We start from the raw sequence: 19,861 nt of genomic DNA, 5'->3' as shown, positions 1-19,861 counted from the left end.
TTCCTGAATGTAGAATATTGTACTGTTCCCCTTGTTTGTGGTTTCTAAATAAGGTTAATTTTTGTTCCCTTACCCTCCTCTCTTAATCTTATGCCACCCCCTACCTCTCTTCAATCAGTGGTTTGTTTTTTTTCTTTGAATAGTTTTCCTCCTTTTCTTTCCCTGTCTCTGTGTCATAATTGGGACCATCCATAAATTCACTGTACAACCATGCTGCGTTTTAAAAATATTTATCACTCAGCCACAGATGATCAACTCTTTGAGAAGACAGGCCAGGGACAGAGAAGTAACGACGGGTCACTTCTGGGGTGACTCTGGGATACCTTCTTCCCCAAATGTATGGTGTGTGTTAAGGTGGGTCAGAAGTTACCATGGTCGATTTCACGGCCACCTTTGTTTCTTTCTTGGAAGGTTTTGTTGTTCATTATTGCTATTTCTAGATTGGAGATGAGTCTAGCACAAATTTGCATGGCAGAATTGAATCAACCAATTTTCATTTCCATTGAACGTTTGGAAAGGGCTGGATAATTTTTAAATTCTTAGACTCTTATGTGTCAAACTTAATGGAAAGCCAGCTGGAGCCTAACAAGCTATTTTAATGAGCTTCCTTTCTCTCTGATGTTCCCCAGGGGCTAGTGCCAAGCAGACCCATGTGGCCCAGGGAGTAACATGATCACCTTGGCTCTGTTTAGACACCTGTGCTCTTTTAGCCAAGCAGTAAGGGGAGCAGGAGAAAGAGAGAGATGAGGACATGGAAGGCATGCAGATCAAGCAGGAGTGGGTGTGTGCCATGCTGCTTAGGAATTCACTACAAGAAACTCCACAGCAACAGCAGAGACTTGACGCATCACAGGCCAACAGTGCCTCTATGTGGGGTGTCTGAGAGCACGTGAAATGTGTTTGTGTGTGCTGGGGAGGAAAGGTGGGGAGGGGAGGGAGGAGAAAATTATATCCATTTTTTAAAAGAACTGAATGATTCGGAGGGTCCCTTCGAGAAGGCAATATAGGAAGAAAAGATTGAAAACCATGTACACAAAATATGTCCAGGACCCTGAGATTATATTCTTCATCTAAGCTTCCTCCCACTCCTTTAAAAAAAAAAAAATTGCTGTGTTCATTTTTCCTTTCCCATGAATCAGCCTGATGCTTTGCTCTCCCTACCCACTCTGAACAACTTAGCACATAGATATTAAACTTGGCCTGTATCGTTTAGTGATTGTTCTTAGTCTCCTGTATGTGTGAATTTCTCCTTCCTGGATTATAGGCTCCTTGAGGATTTAAATTAACAGAAGCAAATACTTTTCTTCTGTTCTTCCTCACCCCTTTGTTACCAATCCTGGGTACTTCTCAGCAAATGTTTAACATATGACTATACAATTCTCCTTCATAAGATTTTCTTCCCTTTACCAAGTCTTATTTTATGATGTGATTACTTGTTTTTATAAATTAAATTTTTAGTAAATAATTTAAAGTATTTCCACACTTTCAAAAGTGAGCATGTTTATAGTTTCTCAATGTAAAGAAATACGAAGAAAACAACACACCGTACTCTCCACCACGAGATTTCACATATTTGCTTCATCTCTTTAAAAGTTAAATCTAGGGCTTCCCTGGTGGCACAGTGGTTGAGAGTCTGCCTGCCAATGCAGGGGACACAGGTTCAAGCCCTGGTCTGGGAAGATCCCACATGCCGCAGAGCAACTAAGCCCGTGAGCCACAACTACTGAGCCTGCGCGTCTGGAGCCTGTGCTCCGCAACAAGAGAGGCTGCGATAGTGAGAGGCCCGCGCACCGCGATGAAGAGTGGCCCCCACTCGCCACAACTAGAGAAAGCCCTCGCACAGAAACGAAGGCTCATCACAGCCAAAAATAAATATAAAAATAAATAAATAAATAAAAATGTTACCATTCTTTAAAAAAAAAAGTTAAATCTACAGCTAACCACCAGGAGACCCTCTCCATCCCATTTCTCTCTCTCCCTCCCTACAGAAAACCGCTCTCCTGAAGTTGGTGTACATACTGCTTCCCTAGCACGTGTTTAAATTTCCATCACCTGGTTCAAAAGGTCTTAGTCCTCCTTCCTGAGGGCCCGGTGCACTTTTGTCAGCAGGGATGCAGACAGAGTGACAGAGGACTAACCCCGGGGGAAAGGCAGTTCCACCCCGAAGAAGAGGGCTTAGCAGCGGCAAGGGCATAGCTGGGGAGGAGGACTGAGGCCTTACTGGGTGCGGAAAAGGGGTATTAGGTGAGGAAAGAGGAGAAGAACCTGCAAGGAGCACAGGCTTTGCTCCCCTGATCATCAGAGAGGATGCGGCTAGACGTCTCTGAGACTGCCTGGAACACGGTTTGGAGGTTACAGATGCCCCCCTACCCTGGCTGGGCCGAAAGTTGCAACCCCACATCTGAGGGGCTGACCTGCTTTAGTTCCTCTGAAGCGTTGTACAGGTCGGACAGAGACAATTCTGCTTTTCTATTATTACTCTTCCTCAATTTGGAGTTGTCAGATAAAATAGAAGACACAGAGTTAAATCTGACTTTCAGATAAGCAATGAATGCTTTTTTCAGTAAAAGTGTGTCTCAAGTACTGTATGGGACATACTTATACTAAAAAGGTATTTGTTTATCTGAAATTCAAATGTGAGTGTCCTGTATATTTATTTATTTTTGCGGTTCGCGGGCCTCTCACTGTTGTGGCCTCTCCTGTTGCGGAGCGCAGGCTCCGGACGCGCAGGCTCAGTGGCCATGGCTCAGCGGCCATGGCTCACGGGCCCAGCCGCCCCGCGGCATGTGGGATCTTCCCAGATCGGGGCACGAACCCGTATCCCCTGCATCGTCAGGCGGACTCTCAACCACTGCGCCACCAGGGAAGCCCCTGTATATTTATTGCTAAATCTGGGAACTCTACCTCATTTGAACTTTGGAAGGGTTTAGCAAAGCGCTGTAGGAGTCTGAAAAGGAGTGAGTCAAAGGGCTCTCCAGAATAACATTAATAAAGACAATCTTTGTCAAATTCGCCATGGCCTAACACAGGCCAAAACAACAAGCTCACTGACTTTACTAAATCAGGAGGATGCCAAGACATTCTTTGTTACTTACTATTGAGATGTAATTCACATACTATAATATTCAGTCATTTAAAGTATACAATTCAGTGGGTTTTAGTATATTCAGAGCTGTGCAGCCATCCCTAAATCAATTTTAGAACAGCTTCATCACCTCAAAAGAAACCCAGTACCTATTAAAAATCACTCCCCATTCCTGGCCCCCCTCCCTCCCTGCTGTTCCCCAACCCTAGCCCCCTGCATCCACTCACCAGCTTTTTGTTTCTTTAAATGTACCTATTCCGGACATTTCATTATAAATGGAATCCGCGATATGTGGCCTTCTGGGTCTGGCTTCTTTCACTGTGTGTTTTCAAGGCTTATCCTCGCGCATCCACATTGCAGCATGTATCAGTACCTCATACCTTTTCATTGAGGAATAATACTCCTTTGAATATAAATACCACAATTGGCCAGCCATTCATCCACTGTTGAACACTTGGGTTGTTTCCACTTTTTGACTACTAAGAATAACGCCTTTAGGACAGAACGTTACTGCACAAGTTTTCGTGGGGACACACGGTGTCATTTCCGGTGGGATTGCTGGGTCTGCCTGCCAATGCAGGGGACACAGGTTCAAGCCCTGGTCTGGGAAGATCCCACATGCCGCAGAGCAACTAAGCCCGTGAGCCACAACTACTGAGCCTGCGCGTCTGGAGCCTGTGCTCCGCAACAAGAGAGGCTGCGATAGTGAGAGGCCCGCGCACCGCGATGAAGAGTGGCCCCCACTCGCCACAACTAGAGAAAGCCCTCGCACAGAAACGAAGGCTCATCACAGCCAAAAATAAATATAAAAATAAATAAATAAATAAAAATGTTACCATTCTTTAAAAAAAAAAGTTAAATCTACAGCTAACCACCAGGAGACCCTCTCCATCCCATTTCTCTCTCTCCCTCCCTACAGAAAACCGCTCTCCTGAAGTTGGTGTACATACTGCTTCCCTAGCACGTGTTTAAATTTCCATCACCTGGTTCAAAAGGTCTTAGTCCTCCTTCCTGAGGGCCCGGTGCACTTTTGTCAGCAGGGATGCAGACAGAGTGACAGAGGACTAACCCCGGGGGAAAGGCAGTTCCACCCCGAAGAAGAGGGCTTAGCAGCGGCAAGGGCATAGCTGGGGAGGAGGACTGAGGCCTTACTGGGTGCGGAAAAGGGGTATTAGGTGAGGAAAGAGGAGAAGAACCTGCAAGGAGCACAGGCTTTGCTCCCCTGATCATCAGAGAGGATGCGGCTAGACGTCTCTGAGACTGCCTGGAACACGGTTTGGAGGTTACAGATGCCCCCCTACCCTGGCTGGGCCGAAAGTTGCAACCCCACATCTGAGGGGCTGACCTGCTTTAGTTCCTCTGAAGCGTTGTACAGGTCGGACAGAGACAATTCTGCTTTTCTATTATTACTCTTCCTCAATTTGGAGTTGTCAGATAAAATAGAAGACACAGAGTTAAATCTGACTTTCAGATAAGCAATGAATGCTTTTTTCAGTAAAAGTGTGTCTCAAGTACTGTATGGGACATACTTATACTAAAAAGGTATTTGTTTATCTGAAATTCAAATGTGAGTGTCCTGTATATTTATTTATTTTTGCGGTTCGCGGGCCTCTCACTGTTGTGGCCTCTCCTGTTGCGGAGCGCAGGCTCCGGACGCGCAGGCTCAGTGGCCATGGCTCAGCGGCCATGGCTCACGGGCCCAGCCGCCCCGCGGCATGTGGGATCTTCCCAGATCGGGGCACGAACCCGTATCCCCTGCATCGTCAGGCGGACTCTCAACCACTGCGCCACCAGGGAAGCCCCTGTATATTTATTGCTAAATCTGGGAACTCTACCTCATTTGAACTTTGGAAGGGTTTAGCAAAGCGCTGTAGGAGTCTGAAAAGGAGTGAGTCAAAGGGCTCTCCAGAATAACATTAATAAAGACAATCTTTGTCAAATTCGCCATGGCCTAACACAGGCCAAAACAACAAGCTCACTGACTTTACTAAATCAGGAGGATGCCAAGACATTCTTTGTTACTTACTATTGAGATGTAATTCACATACTATAATATTCAGTCATTTAAAGTATACAATTCAGTGGGTTTTAGTATATTCAGAGCTGTGCAGCCATCCCTAAATCAATTTTAGAACAGCTTCATCACCTCAAAAGAAACCCAGTACCTATTAAAAATCACTCCCCATTCCTGGCCCCCCTCCCTCCCTGCTGTTCCCCAACCCTAGCCCCCTGCATCCACTCACCAGCTTTTTGTTTCTTTAAATGTACCTATTCCGGACATTTCATTATAAATGGAATCCGCGATATGTGGCCTTCTGGGTCTGGCTTCTTTCACTGTGTGTTTTCAAGGCTTATCCTCGCGCATCCACATTGCAGCATGTATCAGTACCTCATACCTTTTCATTGAGGAATAATACTCCTTTGAATATAAATACCACAATTGGCCAGCCATTCATCCACTGTTGAACACTTGGGTTGTTTCCACTTTTTGACTACTAAGAATAACGCCTTTAGGACAGAACGTTACTGCACAAGTTTTCGTGGGGACACACGGTGTCATTTCCGGTGGGATTGCTGGCCGTATGGTAACTCTGTGTCTAATATCGGAACTGTCAAATGGTTTCCAGAAGCAGCTGCACCGTTGTGCATTCTTAGGTTCTTTGTTTGTTTGTTTTGTTTTGTTTTGTTTGGGGGGGTTGAATTTTTAAAATAAACAACCTTCAGGGTTTCCTCGGTGTCTGTGAGGAGGGCCTGCTCCCAGGGCCCCTCCTTCAGGTCCGCCTCTGCGGGGCTCCTAGGGTCCCCTCCCCACGCCCGGACCGCTGGAACCCAGGGACCAAAACATTGTGGGAAACGTAGTTTCGGCCCCTCCTGCGTAGCGCTCGCCGGCAGGAAAACTGACGCCTTTCTGAGGCTCTGTGGACATCGTAGTTTCCTTTTTGGTTCGCCGCGCAGAGACCGCGGTAACGAAAGCTACAATCCCCAGAACGCCGCGGTGCTACGGAAGCCGAAGCGGCCAATCCCCGCGCCGCGCTGCCGTCCTCTCTCGGGTCCGAGCCTCTCTCCAGGGCGTCTGTAAACACAGCCGGAGCCTGTCATGGAGGGGGAGGAGGAGGCAGCCGCGGCGAAGGGAGGCGTTATGCGCCGCCTCCAGGGTCAGCTCTGCCATCCCTGAACTGGTCCCTCGTCCCCGTGACTGTGGCATCAGGGAAGCGAACTGTTAGGCGAGAGGAGGAGGCAGTCAGAACCTTATCCCGTTCTCCCCCCGGGGCTGGGGCCGGGCCGGGCCAGGCCGGCTGAGCCGGGGGAGGGCCGGGGGAGGGAGCGCCCGGCCGGGCTGGCCTGTCTGCCGAGATGGATGACAGTAAGGTAAGTCCCGGGGTTTGCACGCGCAGCTGCTGCCGCCGCCGCCTGCTTGTCGCTAAGTTCCCGTCCCGCCGCTGAGCCTCAGCCCCGTAACCCACGCAGCGCCCAAGAGACACCGGCCTTAGACATCTCTGCGCCTCCAGCTATGACCCCAGCTACCCAGACAGGAATTGTGGGAACAGCGGGCTGCGTTCTTCCAGCAAGGGCCCACTCCTCTGGAAAATCACACCCAGGGCAAGCCTGTTGGTCAGCTTTTCCAGGTAGTGTAAACCCTAGTCCTCCCGAGATAAGTGAAGAAACTACTGTGCTTTTTCTTTTTGCCTTCCTTTGCCCCCCACCCAGTCTTTCTCCACGTTGGAGGCCTTAACTAGGGCACCCTGAACCGGCCCTGTTCCCCTTGACGGTCCCCCTTTCTTCTCCCAGGCTCCCTTACTCAATGCCCCATTCATATAATCGGTTCACTCCCCCTCTGAGCTGTTCTGCTAAGCTCCTGTTGCTATTCGTCCAGAGTCTGGAATCTAACCTCCTCTAGAAATCCTTCTCCAAGAAAAGGAATGAATTCCTTCTTGTTAATCTATCTTAATATTCCACCCCCATCCCCCTTTCCCTCTCCAGATCGCTTATCCCTATGATGATAAGATGACCGACAGTATTCATTATTGGTTAATTCATATAGTTTATGTATAACCTTTGTCTATCCGCGTTAGTGTTGTCTAGTTATATGTCATGAAGATAGTGATGGTCAGTTTATTCATCATCAGCTTATCGATGTTTTAGAGTGTTTAGGAAGTTGGACTTTTTTTTTTTTTTAAAGGAATCAGACTCTAGAGTTTTCCAGTTTTCAGAATAGACACTCTTCCCTATGCTTTCCAGAGGTCTTACTTTCCACACTCTCTGGCATGCTGCTTGTGGTAGCTTTTTCCTTCGTTTGGGTACCCTTTTCCCCTCCACCTAACCAGTAACATTTTGGTACTATCAAGTTTTTGTTTCACCCATCCTCAGAGAGATTGAAAAAATTTCCATCTTCTCTGTGCTGCTCGTGTTATTCTACCTTATCTCCTCTTCCTGTTCCTGCAGAAGGCTCCGAGAGAAATGCAAGCAGGGAAAGCGCAAGGCAGTACTCTGGAATCAGGACTCACCTAGAGGAAGCTTATTTGTGAAGGAGCAAACCCCTCCTAATAGGAAGTGGTATTTCCCAGACAGAAAGGAGGAGTTCTGAAAGTTTTCCAGAAAAATCAGAAGATAATTTTCCATAACAGCCTTTGCTAGCTTGATCTTTCAGTGTTAACTTTGAAATTAAGTCCAAATACTGTATCCACTATCTTTCCTAGATATGGCTGGGAAAGGACGCTAAAGCAACATATTCTTTAATGTCCTCTGTTTGAGACTCTCACAGTATATTCTACATAGTTTTCAGTTGTTTCTTTTTTGAACCTTTTTTTTTTTTTTTTTTTTTTTGCGGTACGCGGGCCTCTCACTGCTGTGGCCTCTCCCATTGCGGAGCACAGGCTCCGAACGCGCAGGCGCAGCGGCCATGGCTCACAGGCCCAGCCGCTCCGCGGCATGTGGGATCTTCCCAGACCGGGGCACGAACCCGTGTCCCCTGCGTCGGCAGGCGGACTCTCAACCACTGCGCCACCAGGGAAGCCCTGTTTCTTTTTTGAACCTTTGAAACATGTAATAACTTTCTCAGAGTCTTCAGTAATCTCAAATAAATTCAAGAAAAATACATAGGATTTTGAGTTACCTTATCTACCTATAAAATAACATAGGACTTATTTCTAGAAACAGGCAAGCTCTAGTGGAAGGTATAAAGTGTTATGGTTTTGCCTAAAGAGTGAAGTTAATTTTGGGGGGTAGGCTTTTCATAACTTCTTAGAAGGTTCATAGCTAAGCAAAACAAATGCAGTACTCATTCTTTATTAATTCATTGTATTGTGACGGTATTTAAAAACCAGCAGTTTCTTCAATCTTTAATGATTACGGAAAAGAAAAACCACTTCAGATGTCTCTGGATGGATAGTGCCTCTGTGAATACACTACTTTCACTTTGAATACATGTCGTAGCTGTGGTTGAGTAATATTTAAATGCCACGTGCAGCAAGACTGGACTGCTCTTTCAGCAGTCAGGTGGTATGAAACAGTCTTTTAAAAAGGCTCCTAGGCCTGCCTTTCCCTGTGCTCTAGTTGTTACAGTCCTGCAAAATTGTATTCTCCTCATAGATACCTACATACTCACACACAAAACACACTTTTCCCTCACATTATGTATGGGTGATGGAGTCTGAGGTTCCGTTTTCCCCTGTATAAGGGGAAAGTTGAGGCTTGGAAGTATATGGTGGTTGTGCTGGTGAGAGCATAAAAGATGACAAACTGGCTGACAGCAAGGCTAGGGCAACAGGAAGAGGACAAAGTGGGCAGGTGCAGCAGTTACAGAGAGGCAGTATTTGAATGAGCAGGTCAGGAAACATGATGATGATGTAATGAATCCCATTAGAAAGATTCTGTATTCTGAGTTGTTTTCATCAGTGGTGGTGAATGAGTTTGCCAAGAGCTTTCCACCTTCTGCCGTCTAGTTTCCTGGAGTCAGGGCAGGACAGTTTTGAATGGGAGTGCAGCTTTGCCTTCCAGGTAGGTAGCAATGTGCCTCTTATGTTACATCATAGAGTACTGGTTAATAGTGACTGAATTGAATTGGAACAGAGTGGCATTAAGGAGACTGTCCTAAATGTACCTGGGCTTTATTAATCAGTTTGCTCTCTTGAGCCAGCCAGCCAGAGTATACAGACTACAGCTAAGGGGGAAAATAAAGCAAGAGACAGACTGGGCATCTAAAAGGGGGGCTTGGGGAAGTGCTAAGTAGTAGCAGATCTCAAATTCTGATTGAATAGATTTCTACTTAGGCTAGTTGGGAAGGAAAAAATCTTGGCTAAGTTATTTAACCTTTTTGAGCTTCCATTCTATCTGTTAGATGGTCAATACCTTCTTCCCAGGCTTTGTTGAGGATTAGAGATAATGCATATGAAGCATCGAATACAGAGTCTAACACATGATAGGCACTCGGAAAATATTATCCTTATCATATTACCTGTCAGTGACTTCCTCGGTCTTTAACACAGTTCAATAGGCACCTGAGATGCTCATTTTAGTAATTTTTAAGTGTGCGCTGTTGCATGACATTTGCAGCTGTGTTTCCCCCATGCTACCCTCTGCTGCTAACTGTGCCCCACAGTGGGACAGGGACAACGGGATGGGGCATGAAATGACCTTAAACGGTGCCCTTAACTGTCAGATTGTGTGAGAAAGGTAGTCTCCTGAGCCTACCTGCTTGTACACCACTAAGAAAAAGCGCTTGTTTTTATGAAAGCCTCTTCTCCCTAACGTGCTGCATTCAATTACCAAGAAAACTGAAATGTGTTATTTTCAGAGGCTTTGATCATAGACAGAGGGTTTCTTATTTTCTATTTGACTTTCATGTTTATCGAATGAATGAATGAATGAGTAACTTGAAATATCCTAGACCAGCTGTGTTCCTGCCGCAGACTAAGCTGGTAAAAGACCACCATTCTGTATTGCCCAGCCTGACAGTTTAGGGCACCAAGTTCCAGCTGAGGGACTGGTGAGAGAGCGGGTCAGCCACTGGCCACAGGATGCTAAGATGGGCTGCCCTTCTCCTCTATACTTCCTTTCCACCTGTGCTCCACATGATTCTTTGAAAATGAGGTTTCTTATACCTTCCTTACCCCTTCGGTCATTTGTTCCATTCAGTTGTTCTGAGTACTGCTGGTTCTCACAAAAATTTTAACCTGGCCCAAAATCTCTTTGACATTCTCAGAGCTGTCCTTTGGCCCCTGAAGTCCCTCCTGTCAGCCCCTTAGCCATCCTTTGCTATAGTTGGAACTACCTTCCTTGGGCAGTGCCACGGAGCCCAGAGACTTTCTGCCTTTTCTGTCCTCCTGCTCTATCCATGCTTTCCATGATAGCAAGACAGAAGAGCCAGCTCGTTTACCAACCTAGACAGTAGATATTCATGTTTTAAATGTGCCTTCCTTACCTGCACAGGCTACGGGTACATTTTAACTAGGGTACCTCTACAGATATCAGTTGAAATCTAAGTTTAAATAACCTTACTCAGAATGTTTTGCTCTTTAAGGTTTTCCTAAAAGTTTGTTCATTTATTCATTCATCGTCAAACATTTGTTGGACACCTAATATGTATGTAATATGAGGCATTGTGCTAGAGATACAAAGACAGGTAAGAGTTTATAATTATTCTCAGGAGCTTATGTTTCAGTGGGCTAGACAGACATACAGAAAAATAATTATAACGTGGTGAGGTAAGAAATGAGGGCAGTCGTGGCAAAGTGCTTTGGGGGCACTAAGAATGGATGCCTAACTGGGTATGTCAGACATGGGTTCACACAGTAGGAATGAATCTGTAAGGAAGAATAGGAGTCCCTCAAAAAATGGGAAAGAGGGAATGTCCTATACTAAAGCATATTGCACTGGGAAATAAGTATTTTGGTACAAGCTGGAGCAGGAATTGGGGAATTTTCTTTAAAGGGGCAGATAGTAAATATTTGTGGGCCATGTGATCGATCTCTGTTGCAATTAACTCTACCACTGCAGCGTGAAAGCAACTGTAGGCAGAATGTAATGAATGGATGTGGCTGTGTTCTGATAAAACTTTATTTCCCCCAACAGGCAACAGGCTGGCTTTGGCTTGCCAGTTGGGCTGGAGTTTACTGATCCCTGAGCTAGCGCATAAGGCACAAGTAGAGGTGTGGGCAGAGATAAGGATGGAAGGATAATCAGGGGCCAGATCATGATTTGCTTGGCAAGTTAAGCTCAGAAATTTGGGCCAGTATTTTTCAAAGTGTGAAATAAAGAGACTGAATCAGAATTTGGGGGAACAGGGCCTGGGAATTTGAATTTTGTTTGAAAACCAAGGCACCATAGTTGTTGAGGAGCTATTAAAGGATTTTAAAGCACAGGTGATAATATCAGATTTGTGTTTTCAAAAAACATGTTCATGGCTATATGGAGACTGGATTAGGGTAAAGATGTAGGAACTGGAACAAGACTAGAGGCAGATGGTCCAATCAGGAAGGAACATAGATTTTGGCATATAACCAGATTTCAAATCTAATTTCCACCACTTAAAGCTATTATGATTTTGGACAGATTATTATTATTTTTTGAAGTATAGTTGATTTACAGTACTGTATTAGTTTCAGGTACACAGCAAAGTGATTTAGTCATATATATATATATTTTTGGATTATTTTACATTATAGGTTATTACAGGGTATTGAATATAGTTCCCTGTGCTATACAGTAAATCCCTGCTGCTTATCTATTTTGTGTATAGTAGCATGTATCTGATAATCCCATAATTCTAATTTATCCCTACCCCCCTCCCTTTCCCATTTGGTAATCATAAATTGGTTTTCTATGTCTCTGAGTCTGTTTCTGTTTTGTACATAGGTTCATTCATATTATTTTTGATTCCACATTAAGTGATATCATATAATATTTGTCTTGGTCTGACTTCACTAAGTATAATATTCTCTAGGTCCATCCATGTTGCTGCAAATGGCAATATTTCATTCTTTTTTATGGCTGAGTAATATCCCATTGTATGTATATATATATACCACATCTTCTTAAGACAGTAGTCTGTTAATGGGCACGTGGGTTGTTTCCATGTCTTGGCTGTGGACCGCCATAGTGCTGCTGTGAACACTGGGGTGCATATATCTTTTTGAATTAGAGTTTTCCTCTTTTCCAGATATATACCCAGGAGGGGGGTTGCCAGATCATATGGTAGTTCTATTTTTGTTTTTTTAAGGAACCTCCATACTGTTCTCCATAGTGGCTGTATCAATTTACATTCCCACCAACAGTGTAGAAGGATTTCCTTTTCTCCACACCCTCTCCAGTATTTATTATTTGTAGACTTTTTGATGATGGCCATTCTGACAGATGTGGGGTGATACCTCATTGTGGTTTTGATTTGCATTTCTCTAATAATAAGCGATGTTGAACATCTTTTCATGTGCTTGTTGGCCATCTGTATGTCTTCTTTGGAGAAATGTCTATTTAGGTCTTCTGCCCATTTGTTGATTGGGTTTTTGTTTTTTCGGTATTGAGTTATATGAGCTGTTTAATATTTTTGATATTAACCCCTTGTCATTCGCATTGTTTGCAAATATTTTCTCCCATTCTGTAGGTTGTCTTTTTTGTTGATGGTTTCCTTTGCTGTGCAAAAGCTTTAAAGTTTGATTAGGTGCCATTTGTTTATTTTTGCTTTTATTTCTTTTGCCTTGGGAGACTTACCTAAGAAAATATTACTATGGTTTATGTTGGCCAATTATTTTAATCTTTTCAGAACTGTATTTCTTTACCTATAGTTGGATGTGTTAATAAAGCCTTATTGAGTTAGTGTGAGAATTAAATGTTATATATGTATTAAAAAAAACTTAGTATATAATGGGTTCAAAATAAATGCTGGTCCTCTGTGACTCCTCACCAGCTTGGTTAGATTGCTCAGAAGAAAGGCCTGAGCTGAAGACCATGCTAGAGACCATTACAAGGTAGGTTGTGGTTGATGCAGCACGCATAAAATCCTTGAAGGATGAAGACGGTGGACAGAAGAGAGAGCTAAAGAGACAGAACCCTGGAAAACTTTAAAATGATCAGAAGAGGCCAAGGAATATGACTCAGCAAAATAAACTGAAAAGGAGAGGTTAGTGATACAGGAGAACCAGAAAAAAAAGGTTGTTATTCCATGTAAAGTAAGTAGTGAAAAGTATCCATTGGCCTTCAAAAACAGGAGATTGTTTATGAACCTAGCATGAGAAGTTTCAGCAGAGTGATGGGGAAGAAGCCAAAACGGAGCGGTTGGGGAAGAGTGGGTGGTAAAGAAGCAAAGACAGTTAAGTATATACAGGCCGACCTCTCAGAGATACTGTGGGTTCATTTCCAGACTACTGCAGTAAAGCAAATATGTAATAAAGCAAGTCACATGAATTTTTTGGTTTCCTACTACATATAAAAGTTATGTCTACATTATACTGTAGTCGATTAAGTATGCAATAGCATTATGTCTAAAAAAAAAGTACATACCCTACTTAAATAATACTTTACTGCAAAAAAATGCTAGCCATCATCCGACAATGCAGGGTTGCCGTAAACCTTCAGTTTGTAAAAAAAATGCAGTAAAGTGAAGCACGATAAAACGAGATATGCCTGTAGGCCACTCTTACTGAGTCAGTTTGTAACAGTTTGGGGCATTACTAAAATACATGTAGTATTATATTTAGCTTCAAACAGTAATAGCTGGGGAAGGGGAGGATTAGGGGTCGGGAGAGGAGAGGCAGGAGTTAACAGTCAGAAATGCCTGCTTTATCTTGTTTCTCCTCTGTTGATGAGAAAAACTGGCAGAAGTGTTAGCAGCAGGAAGATGTGATTAGACTTTCTCTCTTTCTGAAGATCTGGTAAATAAGAAAAGAGAAGCAGCCTAACCAACAGCTGTGAAGGAAGTTATGGGGGCCTTAACACCAAATGAAAGTATAGCTGCTTGTTTTTTTCTTTAAAGTGGTAAAGAGCAGTGACTGGCTGCATTCATATCTATCTTATTTTTCTTTAATAGATGGCAGATAACGTTTCACTTTATGTTTTCAAAAGAAAAGTGAAACAAGCTTTCCTGCTATTTTCCTTCTTAGCTGGGGCTGATGCTGCCACTTCATGTAAATGCAGTAATTCTCTTAGACTTAACAACTTGAAACTTTTATGGGTTGCCTTAAGAATTAGAGCATTAGGGGACCTCCCTGGTGGCGCAGTGGTTAAGAATCCGCCTGCCAATGCAGGGGACATGGGTTCGAGCCCTGGTCCGGGAAGATCCCACATGCCACAGAGCAACTAAGCCCATGCGCCACAACTACTGAGCCTGCACTCTAGAGCCCACGTGCCACAACTGCTGAAGCCCGCGCGCCTAGAGCCCATGCTTCTCAACAAGAGAAGCCACCGCAGTGAGAAGCCCGTGCACTGCAACGAAGAGTAGGCCCCACTCGCTGCGACTAGAGAAAGCCCGCGCCCAGCAATGAAGACCCAACACAGCCATAAATAAATAAATATATTTTTTTAAAAAAGAGAGCATTAGGATGTAAATAAGTGCTAAAAGGGTGGTAAAATAATAAATTATTGATTGGTTTTTGAGATTTTATATCCCTTATGAGAGAGGTTTGGTTTTCTTTTTTTTTTTATCAACTTCTATAAGCTGTTGGTAGTGGTGGTCATAGTAATACCAATTTAAATTAAATTGCAAAATATTGCTAATTTTTCTTTGCATTTATTCATCCAATTATCAGTCTTTTAATAAATGCCTTTTAAATGCCTGGCTCTGGGCCAGATACAGTGGGGATTGGAATAGAAAACACAGCTTCTGTGCCTGCGGTGCGCACATCACTTGGAGGAGATAGAACTTAAATCTGTGAGGCCACTAAAAATAACCAGTATACTGTGTAAATTCAGTGTGATGGTGACTATATGTTCCAGAGATTCGGAGACGAAAAATAATGTGTGGACAGAAGGTGATTGTCAGCAAGAGCTTCACAGAAAGAGGGCCAGGGCTGGCCCTAACCAAAGGGAGCATAATATTTGCAGGTTTGGATCGCGCGGTAGGGGCGGGGGTGGAGAGGGAGCGTTTAGAGAAATGGTGAGTATAGGTAGCAGTGCAGGGTGTGGGGTGAGCTCCCCAAGGACACAGGCATGACTTGTTGGGAAAAACGAAAGAGAAAATTGGCTCGTTGAGCAGGAGCCTGGAGGTAGTGGGCTGAATGGTGGCCTCTAAAAAGATACATCCATGTGCTAATGGAACCAGTCCCCTTATATGGTAAAAGAGTGAATATTATATGGCCCAAAATGTGATTTAGTTAAGTATTTGAGAGGAGGAATTTATCCTGCGTTCTCTGGGTGAACCCTAAATCCAATGGCAAGTGTCCCCCTAAGAGTGAGGCAGAGGGGGATTTGACAGACAGTTGTGGAGGCAGTGTGACCACAGAGGCAGAGGTTGGATCGACGTGGCCACAAAGGAAGGAATGCTCAGCTGCCAGCAGCCGGAAGAGGCGAAGGATGGCTTCTCCCCTAGGGCCTCTGGAGGGGGTGCAGCAGCCCTGCCAGCTTTCTGGCCTCCAGAACAGAGAGAGTACATTTCTGTTGTTTTAAGCCACCAACTTCGTGGTGGTTGTTACAACAGCTACAGGAAGTCAGTATTCTGGATTTGATGAGCTGGTAAGCAGTGCTGAGCCAGAGGCCTTCCCTTGAGCTGGAGCGTGACATGGCCAAAGGGCCGTTAAAGTTTGTTCTTTCTATAATGATCAGGTATTACTTTTTCACAATGAAAAAAAAATACACTAAAGTTATTTTAATAAGCTGAAAAGAAAGGCTAACTTGGCAGTTCTTTGCAAGACAGATTAACCAGGGAAGTAAGGATGGAAAAGGAGGGATGGGAGGGAGACCCACTGGGAAACACACGGCAATACTCTGTAAGTAGGGTAGTAATGTAGGTAATAGGAATAGAGAAGAAGAGCTGAATCAGACATGTTGTAAAGGAATAAACTAGCGTGACTTCAGTGGGTGGGCACAGAGAGTCGCCAGTAGCAGAGGGAAATTTCGGAGGTGCATAAAATGAAAAACTTTGTTAGTTAACCTCCTCACCGCTGCCCTCCATCAAGTGACTAATGTCACAGTGAGCTGGATTAAATGAATCCAGTCATTAAATGAATGATTATATAGCATTAATATAGCACTGCATTTAAAGCATCTGTCAGTTTTAGAGCCTTTTCAGGGAGTTATATGTTCAGGTTAATGAGTCCTACCTAGGAATCTAGAAGGGAAATAGTCACTCTTGATGATAGTGAGTCATCCTGTGACAACTGAGCATCTTGAGTCAGTTGCTGTGATGCTAATCAGGGGACTTGGGTTCTATCTAGATTTTATATCCATGAAATAAAGAGATCACTATGCTTATCTGTGTGTGTGTGTGTGTGTGTGTGTGCATCCCTCTACCAGCAGCACTCCTGTATGTACTGATATCCTGCCCTTTATAATGGTGTTTATTTCATGTCTGCTGCATTTTAGAAGTCTAATAAATATATTAAAGATAAGGACCCTGGGCTTCCCTGGTGGCCCAGTGGTTGAGAGTCCGCCTGCCAATGGAGGGGACACGGGTTCGTGTCCCGGTCCGGGAAGATCCCACATACCGCGGAGCGGCTGGGCCCGTGAGCCATGGCCGCTGAGCCTGCGCGTCCGGAGCCTGTGCTCCGCAAAGGGAGAGGCCACGACAGTGAGAGGCCAGCGTACCACAAAAAAAAAAAAAAAAAAAAAGAAAAGAAAGATAAGGACCCTATCTTCTTACATTAATATTCCTAGAGTTTGACAGTGTTTGGGGCAAAGTGAGTGTTCAATAAATGGTTGTTAAATAAAGAAATTAAATTTCCCCTCTTTACCTGAAAGAGATGAGGATAACAGTGTTTACCTCCCCTGGTGTGAAATAACGTGAGCCTGACACGTGGAGGCCTAGCTCAAGGCCTTGCCCACAGTGAGTGCTTGCTCCCTGCACGCCCAGATTTAGCTCTGAATTTGTTTTTGTTGTTTGTTCCTAAAAAGCCGAAGTAAAATGATCCAAGAATCTTTGGAATAGGATTTAATCTGGACACTGGAGTCCTCCTCATTGGAAGAAGCCCCTAAAGGGCATGCATCTACAATCACACCTCTGCTTTCCACAGACGTTAAACCCGTTGACTGGGGAGCCTGTGGCATCAGGAACTCCCTCTTGGCTAAATGCAGTAGTTTTATCTTAATTCTCAGCCTTTTAAAACTCATAAATTAGGAGCTTTATGCTTGACCCCTCCCCTCCTTCGTGTTCTTTCTCATCTGCTTGTGTCTCTGTGCCAGCTTGATTCTTCCTTTGCTGCTATTCTTTCTGCCTCTAAGTTTCATGTCATTTTAAAAAATAGCCCATACCATAAAATTCATCCTTTTCAAATATATAATTCTGTGATTTTTTAGTGTATTCACACAGTTGTACAATGATCACCACTATCTAATTCCAGAACATTTTCATCACCCCAAAAGAAACCCTTATAAACAAACTGTTATACTCATATAATGGAATGTTATTCATATTATTTAGCAATAGAAAGAAACGAGCTATTAAGCTACAAAAAGGTGTGAGGGAACTTAAATGCATATTGCTAAGTGAAAGAAGCCAGTTTGAAAAGGCTACGTACTATATGACTCCAACTATATGACATTCTGGAAAAGGCAAAACTGTAGAGTAATAAAGGTCAGTGGTTGCCAAGGTTTCACGGGAGAGGGAGGGAGGAATAGGGAGAGTGCAGGGGATTTTTAGGGCAGTGAAAATATTCTGTATCATACTCTAATGGCAGATATATGACATGATGCATTTGTCAAAACCCATAGAATTGTACAACACAAAGAGTGAACCCTTAAGTAAACTATGGACTTTACTTATTAATAATATATCAACATGGGGTTCATCAATTGTAACAAATGTACCACACTAATGCAAGATGTTAATAGGTAAAACTGTGCAGGCAGAGAGAGAGGGGATATATAGGAACTGTACTTTCTGCTGAATTTTCCTGTGAACTGAAAACAGCTCTAAAAAACAAAGTCTGTTAATTAAAAACAAAACAAAAAAACCTTTAGCAGTCACTCCCTATTATCTCCTTCTCCTTCCAGCCTTAAGCAACCACCAATCTACTTTCTGTTGCTATAGATTGCCTATTCTAGACATTCCATGTACATGGAATCATATAGTATGTGGCCTTTTGTATTTGGCTTCTTTCACTTGGCATAATGTTTTCAAGGTTCATCCATGTTGTACCATGTATCAGTACTCCATTCCTTTTTATGGCTGCATAATATTCCATTGTATGGATATACCACATTTTGTTATCCATTCATCAGTTGATAGATATTTGGGTTGTTTCTATTTTTTAGCTGTCATGAACAATGGTGCTCTGAACATCTGTGTACAAGTTCTTATGTGACATATGTTTTCATTTCTTTTGGGGATACACCTAGAAGTAGAATTGCTGAGTCATATGGTAATTCTGTGTTTAATATTTTGGAGGAACTGCCAAACTGTTTTCCAAAGTGGCCACCATTTTACATTCCCAACAGCAATGTATGAGGGTTCCATTTCTCCACATCTATACCAGTTCTTGTTCTTGGCTGTCTTTTTGATTATATAGCCATCCTAGTGGGTTTAAAGTGGTATCTCATGATTCTGATTCACATTTCCCTAATGACTAACGATGTTAAGCATTTTTTCATATGCTTATTGGCCATTTGTATATCTTTGGAGAAATGTCTATTCAGATACTTTGCCCACATTCTAATTGGATTATTTATATTTTTATTGTTGAGTTGTGAGTGTTCTTTATATATTCTGGATGTAAGTCCCTTATCATATCTATGATTTACAAATATTTTCTCCCATTCAGTGGATTGTCTTTTCACCTTGATGGTGTCCTTTGAAGCAGAACATTTTTAATTTTGTGAAGTCCAATTTAATTTTTCTTTTGTTACTTGTGAGGTCATACCTAAGAAACGACTGCCTAATCCAAGGTCACAAAGATTTATTTGTATGTTTTCCTCTAAGAGTTTTATAGTTATCTCTCTTACATTCAGACCTTTGTTCTGTTTTGAGTTAATCTTTGTGTATGGCATGTTGTAGGAGTGCAACTTAATTCTTCTTTGTAGATATCCCGTTGTTCCAGCACTGTTTATTGAAATGACTGTTCTTTCCTCATTTCTCTATTGTTTTGGCACCTTGTTGAAAATCAATTGACCGTAAACATAAAGGTTTATTTCTGGATGCTCAGTTCTTTTCCATTGATCTATACGTCTGTCCTTGTGCCAGTACCACACTATCTTGATTAGTGTAGCTAATAAGTTTTGAAATCAGAAAGTGTGAGTCCTTCATCTTTGTTCTTTTTCAAGATTGCTTTGGCTTTTTTGGGTCTGTTGTATTTCCATATGAATTTTAGGATTATCTTGTCAATTTCTGCAAAACGTCAGCTGGAATTTTGATAGGAATTGTGTTGAATCTGTAGCTCAGTTTGGGGAATATTGTCATCTTAACAATATTAAGTCTACCAATCCATTAACGTGGAATGTCTTTCTTTTTATTAGGTCTTCTTTAATTTCTTACAGTGATTTTTGTGGCTTTCAGTATATGTCTTGCACTTTTTTCTTTTTTTAATTTTAGGCTGAGTTGGTTCTTAGTTGTGGCACGTGGGATCTTTGTTGCGGCATGCGGTATCTTTCGTTGAGGTGCATGGGCTTTTCTCTAGTTGCGGCACGCAGGCTCTCTAG

At 43.1% G+C, this 19,861-nt stretch overlaps 1 protein-coding gene across 1 annotated transcript in view; it reads left to right on the top strand.

Annotated features, from left to right (window-relative positions):
- The first annotated feature begins 6,249 nt into the window (after positions 1-6,249).
- CREBL2 (cAMP responsive element binding protein like 2) overlaps positions 6,250-19,861 on the top strand; it is a 30,989-nt gene continuing 17,377 nt past the window's right edge. The window contains exon 1 of the mRNA XM_007469332.1: positions 6,250-6,454. Coding sequence (XP_007469394.1) covers positions 6,440-6,454 — 15 coding nt within the window. The 5' untranslated portion in view covers positions 6,250-6,439. The remainder of the gene's footprint in view (positions 6,455-19,861) is intronic.

Source organism: Lipotes vexillifer, unplaced genomic scaffold, assembly GCF_000442215.2.
Source record: "Lipotes vexillifer unplaced genomic scaffold, Lipotes_vexillifer_v1.1 scaffold395, whole genome shotgun sequence".
Classification (NCBI taxonomy): domain Eukaryota; kingdom Metazoa; phylum Chordata; class Mammalia; order Artiodactyla; family Lipotidae; genus Lipotes; species Lipotes vexillifer.
This window is presented reverse-complemented; position numbering and strand designations above follow the sequence as displayed.